Source organism: Oculina patagonica, chromosome 5 (assembly GCF_052425735.1).
Source record: "Oculina patagonica isolate OP01 chromosome 5, crgOcupat, whole genome shotgun sequence".
NCBI classification, from domain to species: domain Eukaryota; kingdom Metazoa; phylum Cnidaria; class Anthozoa; order Scleractinia; family Oculinidae; genus Oculina; species Oculina patagonica.
In genome coordinates this window covers 1,205,420-1,225,373 of record NC_135762.1, presented here as the reverse complement: position 1 = coordinate 1,225,373, position 19,954 = coordinate 1,205,420, and the positions used below count along the sequence as shown (strand labels likewise).

At 39.0% G+C, this 19,954-nt stretch overlaps 1 protein-coding gene across 3 annotated transcripts; it reads left to right on the top strand.

Moving 5' to 3' along the window:
• Window positions 1–1,913: 1,913 nt before the first annotated feature.
• On the top strand, window positions 1,914–19,785 carry LOC144654681 (uncharacterized). 3 transcript variants are annotated; one of them, XM_078514886.1, is made up of 20 exons: window positions 1,914–2,245; window positions 3,252–3,613; window positions 3,857–4,027; window positions 5,241–5,411; window positions 5,933–6,103; window positions 6,519–6,689; window positions 7,175–7,345; window positions 7,743–7,913; window positions 9,331–9,501; window positions 9,666–9,839; window positions 12,274–12,292; window positions 13,092–13,140; window positions 14,719–15,862; window positions 16,106–16,246; window positions 16,754–16,944; window positions 17,141–17,263; window positions 17,374–17,444; window positions 17,720–17,760; window positions 18,409–18,505; window positions 18,818–19,785. In XM_078514886.1, the coding sequence occupies exons 2-20, from the start codon at window positions 3,280–3,282 to the stop codon at window positions 18,909–18,911; spliced, it is 3,675 nt and encodes a 1,224-aa protein (XP_078371012.1). In that variant the 5' UTR covers window positions 1,914–2,245; window positions 3,252–3,279; the 3' UTR covers window positions 18,912–19,785. The 3 variants fall into 3 exon arrangements, with proteins under 3 accessions (XP_078371012.1, XP_078371013.1, XP_078371015.1); XM_078514887.1 differs by having other exon boundaries at window positions 18,409–18,509; XM_078514889.1 differs by lacking the exons at window positions 17,720–17,760; window positions 18,409–18,505; window positions 18,818–19,785 and having other exon boundaries at window positions 17,374–17,448.
• The last annotated feature ends 169 nt before the right edge of the window (window positions 19,786–19,954 follow it).

Here is a 19,954-nt window from a genome sequence, read left to right as displayed (position 1 = left end):
AACCGCTCACATGCTCTTTTCTTGTTATCCGCTATGCCTACTATACGTCACCACTTCTTATTCTCCTATTCTAAATTCTTTACTTTCTAAGTCCTGAAGTTAGTATATTGAAAACTTGTTAGAACTATTTTTACTGGTAACTTGAACAGTGTTGCGAAACTGTGTCAAACTGAATAAATAAGATTAAAGTCGTACTCATTAAGCTGGATTAATCCTTCAAACTTGACTTCATCGGGTTCACTGGGGTTTTCCGTTAGAAGAGGAACTTTTCTCTATCTGTCACCTGTTTGCTGCGCATAAAGCTGGACAAGAACGTGCAAGCCACGTGATTCAGTGGAATAGGAAAATAGTACAACTGCTAATCGTTTGTCGCCCGCTTTGTGTCGTATTGGGAAAAAGTTCTCCTGTTTTGTTCTGCCAGCCCGGGCAGAGGGACCGTCTCTATGTCACACTCGCCACACCTGTTAGGGGTTGGAATTGTGTTTTATAGTGTTGGTTCGAGTGTTCCGATCACATTTTTCAGTTATTATGTGTACGCTTTCTTTTAGAAAGCCGCAAAAAAGCAGGAACTAGTTGTCTAGAATTCAAATTGACATTTAACTAATCTCTTTCGTTTTGGGATACATTTGGCTCTTGCCCAGCAATTGTCGACACTCATCAATAAAAGATATTTGAATGGTATTTGTTAGGTTTAAAAAGGATTTGGAGCCATTTCCCCCATTTCTGGTGCCTCTTTTATGTTTCCGACAAGTATCCCCTTCACTTCATTTCAATTGGGGATTCCCCTCCCCAACACCTAAGGGGCTGTCTGTCCGTGAAGCGGGTGTGAAGTATTTCAGGACATTAAAGGGTGCAGTCTGCGCTGATTTAAAACGCCTTCGACGACCATTTTTTGACACATTAGCATTACGCTCAGCTTGAGGTCTAATCAACCTCACAAACCCTAAATAAATTGGAGTTAACTATCTTATCTAGTTTAATATGGTGGGCCATAAACGTTTTCGTCAATGGAATTTACTCAAAAAACTGTCAGCTTACACAAGGTTAACAAGTCATCCCACGAAACCGTGAAGTTTTTTAGCAGAATTTCTGATTGGTTCACTTGACTAAGAACGTGTCACGCCTTAAACCGTTTTATTTCTCACGTGAATTGACCTCAAGTGTGCGGTATAATAACCAGAATACGATTAGTATCATACAAAGCATACCTTTCCGTTCAATTATAATAACGTATATGTCTTGGCTTAACACAGTATAGCTAGGTAATGCTATAGACTATACTCTAGTTTGTGGAAATCACTGGGTGCGAATAAGTGTGTAATTTAAAAACGGAAGATCGTTTGCGAGAAGTGAAATATTGGCTAGACTGTACTGATTTTAAACTACACATAGATTTCTAAAAATCTGTATCTCGAATCCACTTATGATCCACCCGCAATTTTTTCAAATTTCAAAAGCAGTTATATGTAAAATGCAAAGACTAACATTTCATGACATGGAGTCGATTTTGTTTGGGTGAAAAGAAATGACGTCATTAACATTGCATTGATACTCCCCGATAAAGTTGTATACTGTAGCTGGTAGCACAGTTATATATAATTCAGACGCTATAAGACATACTGAACCGATGCAAACTTGATTTTTTGCCAGAGGCATGAAACACGTAAAACACGGAACTGTGAATTAAAGGTTATGACCTAAAACAATTCTGAGAAAACAAACAGTTTATTTTGTGAACTAAATAGCTTCTTAGTCAGATTTTTGTCAAATAAGGACATGAGATCAAGAGCAATTTGATTCTATATATTATATATCTGATATATATATATATATATATATAAATATATATATATATATATATATATATATATATATATATATATATATATATATATATATATATATATATATATATATATATATATTCAGACATACCTGTATGTAAAACAATTTGCAAACGGCAACTGTCTGAATCAGAGCCAGAACGTGAACGCTATTTCTTCGGTTCTTCTCTTCGCATGTCTTTGCGTTTTGTTGACGTTTGTCGTGTTTAAAACATTGAGTGACCTGATCTGAGCTGCAACAACCCTTCATTCGAACTAGCTCCCTTAGGAAGCCGTTCGTGTGTGCCCCAAACCGCTCCTGAGACTCACTGGATTCCTTTCATGGTAAAACTCACCGCCCTTGGCCAAAGAGGGTTAACAAGCTTCTTTTCTTCTCACAAGGATACAGCTTAGGACTACAGGTAAGACTGCGTGGTTATCATCGGTATATGTAATAACTGCATCGGGCATCGCTTACTGTTAGCGAAACGTTTTCGATGAGTCGTTAATTGGAATTTGTATAAGGGGGTACAAGTCCGGCAGGTGAGAATCCTATATCAAAGAGACGGAGGTGCTGGTCGAAAATTTTGAACGGAACTTTTTTGGGGGCGTGGCTAGAGTTTATTTTTAGCCCTACATAAAGAGGTGTCCCCTGCCGTATTGTTCCTGTTTTATACCCTTTAATCAAAGGAGGTTGACAACCGTTTCCAGCTCTTGTACTTTGATGGTTCAGTACTACAAACCTTTACCAGTTGCTGCCATGATAATGATATGATATCAAACAAATGTGCTTGGAATCATTGATGAATAAGTTGTGGTCATGTTCTTGATGTCAATGGTTACCGTAGCAACAGTATAACCTGTAAAAACACCCTTAATTTTCGCTTCAAGTGCTTATAACTCAAAAACAAGCCAGGTGACCAAAAATTGGTCAAAAATTTGTTTCTTCTGTTTCAGTGGCATGCCTGGAAACTAGCTATCTCGAAGCTAAATGCATGACCACTTTAAACACAGATTTACATTTTTACTTCTCTGACTGTCCTGTTGGTACAGATTCAATTCGAAAACTTAATGGAAATTAAATAATTAAAAGAAGTCAAACAAAAAAAATAACTTATTCACTTACAAACTAAAATTAAAAAAAGAAGCATTAGCGTTAGCCCTAAAAGGAAATCGGGGCCACTCGAGGCAAACTTCTTTGACCTAGGTGGAATTCGAACCCTCGTTGTTCAGTCGGTAAAGCAACGGTGATGTAATACGGGGGCGTTTCCCTTTACACACGTCAATAAACTATGTATACCGTAAATTTTCCACAAATCTTTCGATTGAGTAGTCCAGATCTTTGTCCAGAGTTTCAACATTTCAGTGTATGAGTTTTCCTGCAAACACGATTGGTACTACAGATTTGATTTCTTCTCCTTCTACCAGCAGTTTTAACAAGAAGCTTTAGACAATTATGTCAAGATTGCTTTGGTGTTTTCTGCTCTTCGCTCTCCTTGTCACGATGGTGGACAAAACAGAAGGTTGGCGGAGGCGACGAAGACGACGTTGCTTTGTAAATTGTGCTGTGGGTTATTGGTCTTCATGGAGTTCTTGTAACCAGCCCTGCGGTACCCGGGGGACACAGACACGGACACGCGGAATAACAAGACCGGCCCGGTGCGGTGGGTCCTGTCGGTATACATTTAGGCAAACGCGGTCTTGTAATACCCGATGTCCTAATGGAGGAACTCCGGCTCCTGGAAGATGCATCTGTAAAACTGGATACAGCGGACGATGCTGTACTGGAGGTAAACATCACTTACAGACGTTGTTAACTGTAAGAATTACCACGGGGCTGGAATGTTTAGTCCACCCACTCACTCTGGGTTGCTTGGAACGAGAGTGCTTTCTTCACTTGTTCGTTCGTTCGCTCGTTCTCCCGAAATAATTCATTCTTTCTGATCGCTTGCTCCGTCGTTCCCAAATTCGTTGGCCATGGATTGTTAGGTAACCCCCTCGTTTATTTATTTTTTTATTTCATTCCTGCCAAGTGGATGGAAGTTGGTCAACTTGGAGTTCATGGAATACTTGTAGTAAAGGTTGTGGAAAAGGTCAGCAAGAACGCAGGAGAAGCTGCACAAAACCGTCGCCTAGAAATGGTGGTAAACCTTGCACTGGTACATCCAAACAAGATCGAGCGTGTTACACGCACCATTGTCCAGGTGAAAAGTTTGTTGACACTTTGTCTTTTAAGGCAAAAGATTTTAAAAAATCTTTTGCCTTAAAATTGAAGACAATTCTTTTTTGTCTTGAGTGCGTAATATAAGTGAGCAAAATGTTTCGTGACGTAATTAAGAGCTGCGGCTTTCTTTGTCATAGATTTCTGTTTCGTTTGTCAGTTTCCTCAGTCATAAAGTGACTAAAATTAAACCTCTTATACTAAGGCCCGTTTATCTCACTCAGTTTTCAGACGGAACTGGCAAAAGGAATAGTTTCTAAAGCAAAAAAATGAAAAATTCAATCGACGAAGCACGGACCATTAACCCTATTTAGACCGGGCTTTTTTTAATCTTTTCAGACCGGGGGGGGGTGGGGGGCGGATTCCGCCCCCTTGGCAACTTCCATAATATTTAAACAATCACAATGAAACTTACAAGGAAAATATAGTGGGTCCAAATATAAATATCTATCTTCTGATATACGTCACGTGGGATGATGACGTCACATCACGTGACAATTACAAAATGATGTCAAAACAGCCGCCATCTTGGATCCCCATCTTGGATTTCAAAATTTTTCCAAAACGTCAGAAACCGCCCAAAATTATTGCAAAGTACTCAAAATCAATACAACGGTACAAACCCATAAAGGTGAAAATAATTGCAGTAAAGTTAATTTTCATAATAGGAACACAAAACTACAAATTTGGAAAAACATGTCTGTCAAAATGCCGTTGCCATGGTAACGTCATGTTTCCGATAGAACAACTATCCTATCAAATAATTCCCAGATAAATTTTAGATAACGTCGTAAAGTTTGGCAGCAATTGGTTGAATGTCGAAAAAGTTATAAGCGTTCCAACTCAGGGCGGGCACTTTCCGCCCCCCCCTTCCCCCCGGTCTGGATAAAGGTTAATCATTCAGGAAACATTTCATACCCACGACACATTTATTTACTACCCACCCTTTTCGATTCGTTCTTTTTCACTTAATTAATTTTCTTTCGATTCGCATGCAGTTGATTTTCAGTTTGCTGTCAATGAAAACCTTTCCCATTTCTTTTCTTTTGTCCTTTTCCTTTTTTGCGTATCTATGGCCCAATTATGCCTCATATCTTCTTCGATCTTCTGGTCTATCTGCTTTCCTTCTTCTGAACAAATAAACCCTTATTACTTTCCTTGCAGTTGATTTTATATTTACTTTCATTGAAATGCAGTACACGGTGGTTGGTCAAGTTGGAGTGGTTGGACTTCATGCAGTCAATCCTGTGCAACTGGTTTTCAAGAACGTTCCCGAAACTGTACGAGTCCACCTCCAAGTTACGGCGGAAACAATTGCTTTGGAAATGCGCGGGAAAATCAAACGTGCAGCAAACAGCCATGCCCTGGTAAAAAATAAAACAACAAAGTTCTCTATTAAAGAAGTGTTCCTTTAGAGTTCACAGATTTCACGGTTATTTCAAAGAATACTATTACATCAGCAGTTCATAAAATGCAATTTGAGACTGAGAGACACATTTCTGAATTGTTGTTTCCCTTTTTGACAGGAAAGCTGAAATCAAATTTATACGCGCTCAGACTTAACAAGATCGGTTTTAAATATGTGAAGTCACCCAAACCTGGCACGTGATTCGGCAAAACTAATGTATATATTTTTGTATTCATGATTAACTAATAACTCGGAATAATCTACGTCACTACTAGTATGACACAAAGGAACAGAAATAGTTAACAGCTAGCCTATTTTATATTCACCAGTACAGCAAAAATACGAAGAACTAATTTTGTGACAATACCAAGTTCCAGACTGGCTAAAAATTCAAAGTAATAAGTGATTTGTCTGCCACGAGTAGAATTCGAAGTTTGGAAAACACATTGTAGATTTTTATTTTCTTTCATTGAAATGCAGTAAACGGTGGTTGGTCAAGTTGGAGTGGTTGGACTTCATGCAGTCAATCCTGTGCAACTGGTTTTCAAGAACGTTCCCGAAACTGCACGAGTCCACCTTCACGTTACAGCGGGAAATATTGCCTTGGAAATGCGCGAGAAAACCAAACGTGCAACAAACAACCATGCCCTGGTAAGAAATAAAACTCATCAGTACAGTCAGACCTCGGTGACATTGATGTCCCACTAAATTCAACTTTCCCTCGCAGCCAAATGTATATCCGATAAAGTCACCCCAATCCGAAAAATTAACATTTCTCAATAATTTGTCAAGCGCATAGTTACGATAATTTCGCCATGAGGTACGCGCTAAATAAGCTAATAAATTATTATAGAAACTTGAAGTAATCTCCATCAGTTATCTGTCACAAAGGAAAGGAAATATATACCAACATATGTTATATTCATCACTAAAACAGTCGGAATAAGAAAGTGGACAATTGCACACAACATCAAGTTCCAGATTGCTTAAAAATTCAAATAAATTTGTCATTTGTCTACTATGTGCAGAGGCTAGCGGATTTCTATTTGCTTTCATTCAAACGCAGTACACAGTGGTTGGTCAAGTTGGAGTGGATGGACTTCATGCAGTCAATCCTGTGCAACTGGTTTTCAAGAACGTTTCCGAAACTGTACGAGTCGACCTCCGCGTTACGGCGGGGACTATTGCCCCGGAGACGGGCGGGAAAACCAAACATGCAACAAACAACTATGCCCCGGTAAGAAATAAAACTTACACTGTCAGACACGGTTAATACGGACATCAAAAGAAAGGCCAAAGTTCCGGATTGGGAGGTTCTTTTCGAGGCCACAGATATGACGAAACTCCGCCCGACGTTATACAGCTTTTCCCCACAACCAAATATATACCAGCTCAGACTTAATAACAAAACCAGTTAGCAACTTAATCACCCTGATCTGAAATGATACCAAGACAGCTTGTGTGACGAAAACCTTTTTTTTTGTTTATATACGAAAAAAATAAAAACTAGGGGTAATCTGACATAAAGAAACAAAAATAATCAACAACCTATATTATATTCTTCACTAAAACAAGGGACATAACATGACTAAATGTATGCAACACCATGTTACAGATTGACTAAAAAGTCAAACAAATGTGTCATTGTCTGCCATGTGTTGAAACACCTGTTGAAAGTTGGAAAATTCTTGTACATTTCTATCTACTTTCATTGAAATGCAGTACACGGTGGTTGGTCAAGTTGGAGTGGATGGACTTCATGCAGTCAATCCTGTACAACTGGTTTTCAAGAACGTTCCCGAAACTGCACGAGTCCACCTCCGCGTTACGGCGGGAACTATTGCCATGGAGACGCGCGGGAAAACCAAACGTGCAACAAACAACCATGCCCTGGTAAGAAAGAAATAATATACAGTCGGACCTCGTTCATACGGACACCGAAGAACAGACCGAAGTACCATTTTAAGAGGTTTCCTCTAGAGGTCACACGCAGATACAACGTTATTGCAAAGTACTTTATTTTATTCCGCCAGCATTTCAATAAAAGCTATATTTTATAAGAGAAACATGTCTTGCATGATACGTCTTCGCAATTCAATAGGAACTTGAAATCCGGCACCATTTCACTTAATTGAGCTCCTCCTCACAGCCGAACTTATACCAGCTGAGATCTTACAAAACCAGTTAGCGCGATAAAGTCACACCGACATGACAAAATACTAAGACAGCTTTTAGAAAAAAACTATTGAAACGTACTAGTATATTTCTATTGGATTTTATTAAAATGCAGTACACGGTGGTTGGTCAAGTTGGAGTGGTTGGACTTCATGCAGTCAATCCTGTGCAACTGGTTTTCAAGAACGTTCCCGAAACTGCACGAGTCCGCCTCCACGTTACGGCGGGTACTATTGTCATGGAGACGCGCGGGAAAACCAAACGTGCAACAAACAACCATGCTCTGGTAAGAAATACATAGTATTGCTGGTTTTCACTGTCACGCAAGTAACGATACTGTCACGCGTTGCAAAAAATAAATCCAAAGCTATCGCGTCAAAAAAATCAAGAATATTACAGGCTGTAGAAAATTACTAGATAGTCTACGTTTCCAAGTATCAGGTCTGTATGGTATTCCGTACTCGAGTTATCCGTCAAAATGTTCCACGGAAATTTAGAGAGCAAAGTATGGAAATTCCATGCTGGAGTCCGTGAGAAGGGGCACCAAGATGGCCGCCGGAAATCATTGAAAACATCTGGCATTCAATTCTGCTACAAAAAGCAGTCAGTTCATCTTCGTGAATACGTAAACACTTACATAAACATTTCTTGTAAAACATCAATTGTTCAGATCGTTAAAAATCACTGAATGAAGCATTTGTTTAAGCATACGTGACAGCCTTCAGGCGGCCATTCTGATGTCGTGTGGCGCAAAACTCCGAAATTTCAAAATGTTATATCTTAAAGACGGCGGATGCTAACGAGCTAAAAATCTTCAATAAGATATACGGTATGTTAAAGACGTCTAATAGCCAGTGAAGGGTAAAAAGTAAGGAAACTCGCGATTCTAAGTTTTCCAATTTTGATGACGTCACGTGAAAACCAACAATACAGTCAATCGGACCTCGTTCATACAACACCGAAGAACAGACCAAAGTACCGTTTTAAGAGGTATCCTCAAGAGGTCACATGCAGATACAACGTTATTACAAAGGATTTTACCCCGCCAGCATTTAAAAAAAAAGTTAGCTACATTTTATAAGAGAAACATGCCTTGCATGATAAGTGTTCCCAATTCAATAGGAACTTGAAATCCGGCACCATTTCACTTAATTGAGGTTCTCCTTACAACCGAACTTAAACCAGCTGATCCTCGCAACCGAACTTAAAACAGCTGAGATCTTACAAAACTGGTTAGCGATAAAGTCACACAGACCTCATACAATGCGAAGAAAACTTTGAGAAAAAATATTTTCTTTTATTCCACGATTGTATGTTTAAATAGAAACTAGGAATAATCTACATTAGAAATCTGACGGAAAGGAACAATAATAATAATAATAATTATAATAGTACTTAACACGCACTTTACATAAGTCTCAATGCGTTTACAATTGAAGTTAAAAATACAGTAAAAAAGATAAAACCCGATATAAATTACAATAAGATAAAAATACGCTTAGAATAACCTATTGTAATTACAATGTTTTGTAATTAACAACCTATATTTTATTCATCAGTCAAACAAGGAACATGAAATTGGCCAATTGTATGATAACACTTATTTCCAACTTGGTTAAATTCGAACAAATATGTCATTTGTCTGCATGTATAGAAGATTGAATGGTACTAATACATTTCTATTTACTTTCACTAAAATGCAGTACACGGTGGTTGGTCAAGTTGGAGTGGTTGGACTTCATGCAGTCAATCCTGTGCAACTGGTTTTCAAGAACGTTTCCGAAACTGTACGAGTCGATCTCCACGTTACAGCGGGAAATATTGCCTTGGAAATGCGCGGGAAAACCAAACGTGCAACAAACAACAATGTCTTGGTAAGAAAACAAACGGTCGGACCTTGTTAATATGGACACCAAAGGTTATACCAAATTAAAGTGCTGTATTGGAAGGTGTCTTTTGGGGGTCATAAATATGACGTTCATCAGTTCAGTTCAGTCATAACGCCGCATTTACTCGTTTCTGTTTTTATTTTCAACAGAGCTTGGAACAACGATATTGCCGAGTGACAGTGACAGTGAGAGAAAGCCTGATTTCAAGATGAAGAAAGCCATTATTTGGGGAGCTCTAACTGCATTTTTGTGCACACTTTTGACTGTGGTTGCAATCTACTTCGTACGAAGAAAACGTAAAAGAGTAAAGGAAAGTAAAATAAGTAAGTTATTTGTTGTATTAAATACTTAGGAAAGCCACATCTAACGGGCTAATTGATGCAAGTCAGAACGCCAGGTCATGTAGGTCGGGAAAACCGAGCATTGACTGGCAAAAGTTGAGAAACTGATTTCTCATATAATTTGCTCATCATGGTTGCTCCCAGGGGGGGGGGGGGGGGGTTACTTGCAGTATACATGACGGGGAGGTCCGACGCATTTTTGGGGGTTGAAAATTTACACCCTCGGTATTTTTTTTGGGCCAAGAGATCTGTCATATATTTTTTTAGATCTTAAAGTCTGTTTTATTGAATAAATTAGTATCGAGGTGCTAGATCTTGTACTTTTGGGGGTAGAAAATTTTGATGTCAGGTATTTTTTTGGGTGTAAAATTTCAGGCTCATGTATTTTTTTGGGTTCGCAATATCAAGCTCTGTCGGAACCCCCCCCCCCCTCCCGTCATGTATACTGCAAGTACCCCCCCCCCCCTGGGGGATTGCCATTGAGTAAAAAACCCCTGAGTAGTTTGTTTCCGCCACAATCCCTTTTAGTTCGACAAAAAAAAGAGTGTCGGTTTTCGTTCTTCGACTCTGAAATTGGCCAAATTTTAAACTGAAATTCGCTATCATAAACTCTTCTCGTGTTCAAAATTAATCAAACCGCACACAGGCAGGTTTGAATACTTCCTCTCGAAAAGTTTCTTCCAAAAGAAACACCATTCACTAAAAGATAATTTCGTGGCAGTAGAGAAACTCTTCTAAATGAAACAATTAAAAATCTCGATGATTTGGTAAGTGCAGAATGCAATATGGAACAATTGAAAGTATGATGTTTTATATATGTTCGTGTTTATTTGCTTTATTTTACTTTCGGAAAAACTGTTCACAGGCTACTTGTATTCTTTCCCAGGTGTTCCTTACGCTAATCTTTGCAAACGTAACACGACACTTTTGTTCGTTTGTAACAAAATACTTTTGTCTTCCTTGAAAATGCGATAACATGAAACTTTTGTTTTTTGTTTGTTTTACGGCGGCATCGATGACATTTGTTTAATTTAATTAAGTTACGGTTTAGACTGCACGAAAGACGATTCTCAAAAACTAAAGAAACAAATCTAATCAAAAAACATATTTTTCGACAGGTTTTTTAAAACACAGTACAGCTAGGATATTTGTTTCCTGGTTATCAGGTGTTCACGCCGAAAATCCCGGTGCAAGTTTTTGCATACCTAATTACGAAAGCGCTGTGAAAGTCTCAAAATCTAATTTCATTAATTTGCGGTTTTTACTTGGCGCCAAGAAGTCTGCAGGAAGCCTACCGCAAACACGCAATACAAGCGATGTTCATGATAGTTCCAGAAAACAACGTAGACTAATCTTCGCATGCGTTTGGTGTAAATTACGTTGAGTAGTACCACAAGGAGAGCAAAGGGTTTTCTGAAACAAATGTATACGTTTGAGAACTTCATATGAAAGTAACGTAGATGTGCTCCAGGTTTTACCTAGGGGTACGGTCAGGTGCTCCCCACCCCCACCCCCTCCACAAGGAATAATTAATTAATTGCTATTAATTAATTAATTGGTGATTAAAAGTTTACACTGTAGCGCTTTAGGGGTTTAGGGGTTTAGGGGTTTATCACACGACTGCCCACCAAACCATCACAAAAGTGCATTCTGCACTAATAAGGAGGATGTTGCTTCCACGATAGCAGAAACTCCTATTCGGTAGCCATGTTGTATGACATAACTCAACATGTGGTAAAACTCAAACGTTCTTTTTCCTCGTTTAAATACACATTTAAACATTATCTAAACATGGCTAAGATTTTACAATGTCCCAAATTGTCTTAAATGCACTCTTCTGTCTGGCACTCTTAAATCTGGCACTCTTAAATGCACTCTTCTGATTCTTTGAACAAAGAACTGTATGTACAACGAATCATTCAGGTCATTCAGTATTGTTTCAGCGGACATTGTTTTAGTCAGTTGAACAGGCTATTTGTCGACTTTCCCAGGCCTATTCTCCCCTTCTACCTTGCGCAAAAGAGATTAGCTCTGGGCAGGGAATGCGGAGTCTGGTAACGAAATGGAAATCTTGACAGAGCAAATGGCATACTTCATGGCAGCCATGTTCGAAGGAAGGGGAAATCCTGCTGTTTCGTTGGGTTTCGAGCTCCAAATATTACACAATGTGCTGCATTCGGATAAAAGGACAGATAATTGATGCCAATTTAACGCAATCCTGTGAGGTTAAACCTCAAAATCGTTATTCTAAGTATGTTGGCAGATTTTTTGCAATATTAGAATTTTAATTTTAAAGGTAATTATTTTGAGACTAAAGCTCACTCAAGTCCCACTAGCTTGTAATGAATCACATCTATGAAGTGTATTAGACTAATTGTATTGTTTAACAGTTCGATATTTGTTTCCAAACTTACAGGACACAAAGACATGAGAAGGTATGTTCTCCTTGCATTATGAGTGGAAGGTTTTCTGTGTCACTTTTATCAGTATCAGTTCCTTGACGCTGTAAAAACATTAACTTTTTTTAAAATTTCTTGGAATACGTTTACACAAGAGAATATTTTTCCGGATTCGTGACAAATCCAGGAAGTTTTGGTACCTGATTCGTTTTGTCCATTGATGCCGTTGACGAACCTGGCTTGTCCGCTTCTCCGGATATTTTGAATCCGAAATTTAAAGTGAAAACTTTTTATCCGAGTACCCCTTAAGTACCTTGATTTCGGAAACACTTATGAATCCGGAAAAATATTCTATTGTGTAAACGTAGTCTTAAATGTAATCGTATTCGACTGTTTGTATTTGGTAAAAAAGTTTTTGTGTTCCCGTAGGGTGGTATAATTTGGACGACTTACGGTCAATTATAACTCAAATTTATTGACAATTGTAGAGTATTTTTAAGTAAAGACAACCGTCTTTAGATGGAAGAGTGTAGATCATTGAAACTTATCAGCAAGCTCAATTATTGGCACGCGAAGCAATGACCAATTATTTTATTATAACAGCAGTTGCACGAACGGGCAAGATGAACCAAATCCCGCGCGCTGTGATTGGCTACCCGAGCAAGATTCCCCGCGTTGTCCCCGCACGAAAGTGATTCTTTATCAGCTAGTGCTGATATAGATTTTCCTCTTGTCTAATTAGCCCACCACCCACTTGTTTTTATCATCGACAAATACAGATTAAAAACAAAGCAAATTTTAAATTGAAAGTTGAAATCTGTGCTTTTACTTACAGGGTAACTCCATTTCCATTTACATCAGAAGAGGATCTCACTTCTGAGGCGGTAAGTGAAATTTAAACAAAACGCCATTACCGATAGTTAACATCTTAACGTAAAATCGTTTTGATATGCCAAATGTCTCTCGAAGTTTATGCCGCCATGTTGTGGGAAAGAGCCAGCAGGGCGAGTCAAAATCACAACAACGTAAAACTATGCAGCGATACTACACACTTGCTTTCTAATAAGAGATTTATTTCCAACCGTGAGCTGTGTTTTGTGATGCGCGCCGAAAAGGCTTCTTTAAACGAATTTCCTTTAGTACAATTTTGTGGACTATTTTTATTATTTTCTTTTTTTCTATTGTATTTTTGTGGACTATTTTTATTATTTTCTTTTTTTCTATTGTATTTTAGTGTTTTTTTGTGTGTTTTTTTTTTACAAGTGGACACAAATAACAACTCATTAGTACAATAGCTACTTACAAAAACTACATGCAGTCATACATTTACACATTCAACACATTTACGTTGTTACAACTCCTAACATTTATAAATTAATTAAGATATTAAGTACATCTATACATATGAAATACATAATAATAATAATGTTCTTTACCCAGGGAGCTCACATCACCAAGTGTTATTCAGTGGGCCTCTCAAATTAAATATGAAAGTAAGTAAAGAGCTCTAGGCTCAACTCTTCGGTGCCCCCTGAGTCTTAGGCCATACATCACCAGCGGTGAAACTCCGCACAGACAATCTCAGCCTTGTTAGAACGAGCTCACCAAGGCAACCCATCGCCCAGATATATCGCGTATCGAACAGAGGGCAAACAGGCAAGGCGCGTCAGAGGGCCCGTCTTCTGTGGTGGCCGCTCGTCGTCGTGCGTTGGGTGTGGTCTCGTCTTCGGGCCGGCGTCCGGGGGTCCTGTTGTTCTTCCGTCCCGCTGGTGTCACTGTGTCGTCAGCGTGGGCTCCGTTCCAGGTGGGAGATCGTTGTTGACGCGGGGGCGAGGTGCTTCCTGGGCGCGACTTGATCGGTCTCAGCGGGACTGGACATCTCCAGTGAGTGGCGATGTGTTCCTCCCTCGTCCCCCTGGGCCTGTCGCGGTGTGCCTTGTCGCTCCTGCTCCTTCGTCGCCCTGTCCGTGCGGGGCGACTTCGTGTGGGGGCCACTGTTTGGTGTGTTGCTTGACTCGTCTCCTTGGTGTCTGCTCTCTTCTCGTCGAAGCATGGGGGGCCTTTAGAAAAAAAGGAAAAAGGAGAAAAAGTAGAAAGAAATAAATAAAGGAAAATAACAATAATGAAGGGTTTCAAGAAAAAGCGATGGAGATTTTTAATTAAGCGTGAATAAAAGTAAGTAGTTTTTTTTTTTTCAATTTTTTGCAATGTTTAGTCATCTTAGTATGTTTTGCTGCTATTTGTCGCTCTATGTCTTAGACTATATTACTTTTTAATATATATAGACTATATTTCTAATAACTATTTTATTTGGCGAGTTTAGAGAAATTGAACACAGTATTTTTATTATCTTCGCTCGTTTGCTGTACTTAGTAATCATTTATTTTACTGTATCGGCTAACGTTTCTTGTTTTGGTGTTTGATTTTGGTGGTCACTTGACTGGAAGCTTGATTAATTTCAGGCTCAAGATGCTGGCGGTGAAAGTCGATCCGTAATACCATCAGCATCTCTACTAAGTACCCCCAAAAGAGGGCCTCTTGGTACCCCAGAATCACCCTTGGTTTTACAAACTCCGTCAACATCGGTACGAAGCATACAAGAGAATTGCAATCGGCCAAGAGCAGGAGAATGCTTTGTGCTAACGACATTCCGACCTAATATTGACCCCATAACTCCTGCCTCTATACCTCACGAGTTGTACTCCTCGTTGAGAACATTTGTTCCTCACAGTGATAGTGAAAGGAGTGAGAACGGTCGAGAGATTCCTATGTCTGTCATTCATAAAACAACCACTCCTGAAGAAAATTCCTTGTTCACCGGAACACTTTTGAGCTTGCCATTCACAGATAAGCTACAAAACAATCCGTTATATGAAAAAGGAGCCGCTCAACACTGCGCAAGCGTCAAAGCTTCTGACCAATCAAAACGCCTCAAGCACACCAAGTTTACCAGACCACTTTTGAGCTTGCAATTCACAGACAAGCTACAAGACAATCCGTTATATGACGGAGAGGCAGCTCAAGACTACGCAAGAATCAACCTTGCTGATCAGTCAAAGTACACCAAGTTAACCCGACCACTTTTAAGCTTGCAATTTACAGGCAAGCTACAAAACAATCCCTTGTATGAGAGAAAGGCAGCTCAACACTGCGCAATCGTCAACGCTACTGACCAATCAAAACGCCTCAGACACACCAAGTTTACCAAACCACTTCTGAGCTTGCAATTCACAGACAAGCTACAAAACAATCCGTTATATGAAAGAGAGGCAGCTCGACACTGCGCAAGCGTCAAGCCTAATGACCAATCAAATCACCTAAGTCGTCAAACGAAAACTCCCCACAGACACCACAGCTTTCAGAATGAGAGATGCACTACGACCATTTACCAGAACGCAACAGATCAAAGTTCATCTTTGCGGCCTGCTAGTGAGGAGTCACTATACGCGTCCGTGCTCAGTAACACCAACTGGGAAGTGTCACGTGACCAGCTGTCCTTGTTTGAGAGGATTGGCGGTGGCTCGTTTGGTCAGGTGTGGAAAGGCGCTGCGCTTGACTTGGCCGGTGCTAAAGGCTGGTCAGTTGTGGCAGTTAAAATGTTAAATGGTAAGGAAGATCCCGGCCAAAACGTGTATAATGAAACTTGAAAACCATGACGTGTATTGTGTAGCCTTTCTAAATTATATATTTGTGCGTATCCTTCATATATTAAAGGAACGTTAATAAAATTGACTGCTTGTTGCTTTATTTTCAAGTAAGCTGCATAGATCGAGATTAAAATAACCAAAATAGTCAATCCTGATCAGTGCCTTAACATCAATATCAGCCTTGGTGATATTTCTTTTGCAGAAAATTCCTCAAAATCAGACCTCAGGGATCTGTTGTCTGAGTTGGATTTGTTGAAGAAACTTAAACCTCATCCTAACGTGATTCAGTTGCTGGGATGTTTGACCAAGGAGGTCATTCGATATAAAGGAGGGCGCGAGTTTAGTAAGTTTGCATGCTCGAAAAAAATAAATATAAAAATTAAATGCTCGTAAGTAAATAACTATAAACTACCAGCAGTTTCCTTAGTTTGTCGAGCGAAAAGTAAAAATAAAACGGCAAAGAAAAAATGGCCGTGAGAACAAAGAAAAATTAAGAGGGGGACTGTCGGTACTATACAAGACAAAGTTTCTCTTATCTTTCCTTTTCAAGAAGGGACGAAAGGGAATCTCTACAAATCGGAAATCTTGGAAATCTCGTAATCAAATCTCTCGGAATCCAGAAAGAGTACAAAATCGCTGTCTCACAGGACCGGTAAACTGCCAGTACTAGTAACCTTAGTCAATAGAGTTTATACCATCTTCGCTTTCGCCGTCATCATTATTACCCCATTGCTAATCACACTCAACCTTATAAATAAATATGATAGAAGCATGTTTTCATTTTTGTTGAAGTTGTTTAGATTGACTTTCTATCACTTTAGCATCTGACTTTGTATTTCTCTATACACAGGGCCGCCTCTTGTCATCCTTGAATTTGTCCCTCATGGCGATCTTCTCGGATATTTAAAGAAAAGCAAAGGAGAAACAGATGATTATTACAACTTGAAAAGCGAAGAAGCTCCACAGAAAATACCAAAACAGCAACTTTACACATTCGCGTGTGATATCGCTCGAGGAATGGAATTCATCTCAGCTCACCAGGTCTGTAGTTTCAATAGATTTTAACCATCAGATGTTACATGTAACAGTTCTTGTTTTTCCTTGCTTGTCAAATCCCTCCTAATTTCCATTACCATTTTTTGTTGACATTTAAGCTGGGGGGGGGGGGGGTGAATAGTATTCATATTCTAGACCACATGGCTTGTGAATAAGCCAGACTTTCTCGATTACTTTACAGCTTGTTCACCGAGATCTGGCCGCCAGGAATGTGTTAGTTGGCGAAGGCCTGCGCTGTAAAATAACTGATTTTGGGATGGCGAGAGATCTGGGTAAAGCTGAAGTTTATGTCAGGAGATCTAATGTAAGTACGCATGAAAAAAAAAAACAACAACATGAAGAAGAAAGAAACCAGCATAGCAACTCGTGTTTTTTATCAGCAATAACGATTGATTTTGTTTTGCATTTTTGCAGGGACTGATGCCTGTGAAGTGGATGGCAGTTGAATCATTAACAAGTCAGGTTTTCACCACAGAAAGTGATGTGTAGGTTGATATGAATAATTTTCCACCCCCAAGCTAAAAACATCCTTACTGACTGACTGTTCCGATGCAGATCAAGAAATAAACACATAACATGTCTGTTGACGATGTATTGATTTGGAAGGAGAAGTAGATGTTGATCTAACTAGTTTAGTTACGAGAGAAGAACGTAACAGCAAAGGCGTCATTTTCTTAGAAAAAAGTGAAGAGCCAAGAGCTAGTCCTGTCCTGTGATGCGATTTATATACTTTTCTATTCTTATCGTTTCTATTTTACAGATGGAGTTACGGTATTGTCCTGTACGAGATTTTCACCCTCGGTAAGCGTTGCGGATTTTTAGCACTTTCGTTAGTTTGTTGACTAAACAAGTTTAAGTAAGTATCCGTATGGTAACTTACGACAAGTTAGCTACTTTTTCGAATATAAAGGAGCTTAGCTTCCTCACCACCCGAGCGTGCACACTTCTGGTGCACAGTTTCTAAACGTTTTTAAAGTAATTTGTCCTTGATAGAAGAGAAAATTAAGAAAAAATGCCCTCTAGCTCTTTCCGCCAATCAGAGTTCAGTAATTTTGCCCCCTGTGTTGTAAGGGTTTAAAAAGTGAAGTCTCATTAGAAACTGTAAATTAGCTAGCACTAAAGCAAGTACCGTATCGGTTACCTCTTATTAATTGGTCAGTAAAACATGGGAAGTGCTTAATAGAAAAAATTGAAAAGGTCCAAAGCTAGGAAAGACCGCAACTCAAATAAGTTACAAGACAATATAAGAGAGGGCATACACGAGAACTTACATGTTTTATTAAGGATCTACCGAGTAGTTTTCCAAGTATGTTAACATTTATAGCAATTTTCTTCTTTAATTTATATTTATACAGTTATATATTTCTAAGTCTAAACCAGACCGGTATCACCAGTTCACTTGTACTCATTTCTTTACGGAAAATTGCACGACCATTTTAATCTTTTCAGGTGGGACACCATACAAAGGAATGACTGGGGAAGAAGTTTACAACTACGTGGCAAGTGGCCGGAGGTTGCCAAGGACTTCAGCCATGACCTTGGAATTGTGTGTATAATGAATGCATTATTCATTGACTAAACAATTATTAAACCATCTGAATGCAATGGTCACACGACTTATCTCCACGGTCTGGCCAGGACCTGTACGCATGCGCACAGCCTTTTACCTGTGGAGTTACTTAAATATAGAGTCGGAGGTTTTCGTGATAATGCTCTGTGGGAACGTTTTTAGTGATGATAACATTAGTACAGCCACTTCAGCAATGTTGATTTCCACTCTTGTGTTTTGCTCACTGATCATGTTTTTTTTCTTTGTTTTTTTTTTTTTAATTGATTTTTTTGTTTGCTTTTTTTACAGGTATAATGTTATGTTGCAGTGTTGGCATGAGGATCCATCAAAGCGACCAACGTTTGGTTTGATGACGTCTTGGACAGAAACTCAGGATCACTAAGAGCACAACGGAATCTCCTTGGTCATTTCACGTTGTTGTTCTGCAGAGAACGGCTATGAAATGTACTAAGATTCAAAACGCACGTGCAGAGTTTTTATTCTGCTCATTAAACCTTTTGTTTGGCGACGTTCTCGTTGCCGATGCAGTCGCAGTTTGCTTTTAAAAGCTCTCTACTGTCACCTGACGACAATAGTCACACCAAGTAGAGCGGAGAAAAACTCAGTTATTCCTCTTTTCTGAGATAGATTACTTAGGCATTTGCATAATTAAAGAAATCTGCAGGTTAACGAGTTACAGTTTTCCAGTGTTTACATGATTCCTTTGAGAGTAGTAAGAAGGTTTTTTATATTATTAGACATTTTTTATATTATTAGCCTTTTATTGTTGTTGTAGTTAATCTTGATACCTTAGATAGTTAAATATGATTAGTTATCATATTAGGATTTAATTTAGTTGATATAACTGTAAAGTCTGTTAAGCGTCAAAAGCGCCCTGGACAACTAGTGGAATATGGCACTATATTAATAATTTTTTATTATTAATTAATTATTGCGTATTGCGTATAGCATTGCAGCTTTAGTAAATGCAGACTCGATAGAAATAACTAACTCGTCAGTTCATTTACCCATTTGGGCAAGCACGTGCTCAAAGGGATTTATTGTGCGCCCTGCATTGACTGACCTCAGAGCGGACATGTTTCTTAAGTACTCCACCGACTGGTTTCGTTTCTTCTAAGCCACCCTGTTTTTTTTTTGTTTTGTTTTTTTTCTATCACCAGGGTGCCAGAGGGGACCTGAGGGGTTTATTAGACATAACGTTGCTTGTTGGTTTCTCATATTGTGGATCGCATTCTTAATAAATTTCCTTCGGTGTAAAAAACGAACTGTTGTCTTGTTGACTTTCTGAAGTGTTATTCCAAACTGTCGGTGCTACAAGCTATATTACAAATGCTTACAAACCGATAACTATTATCTATTAAAACCCAATATATATAACAATCACAAACACTAATTTTAAAGAAAGCTAAAATGTAAATGCCCACT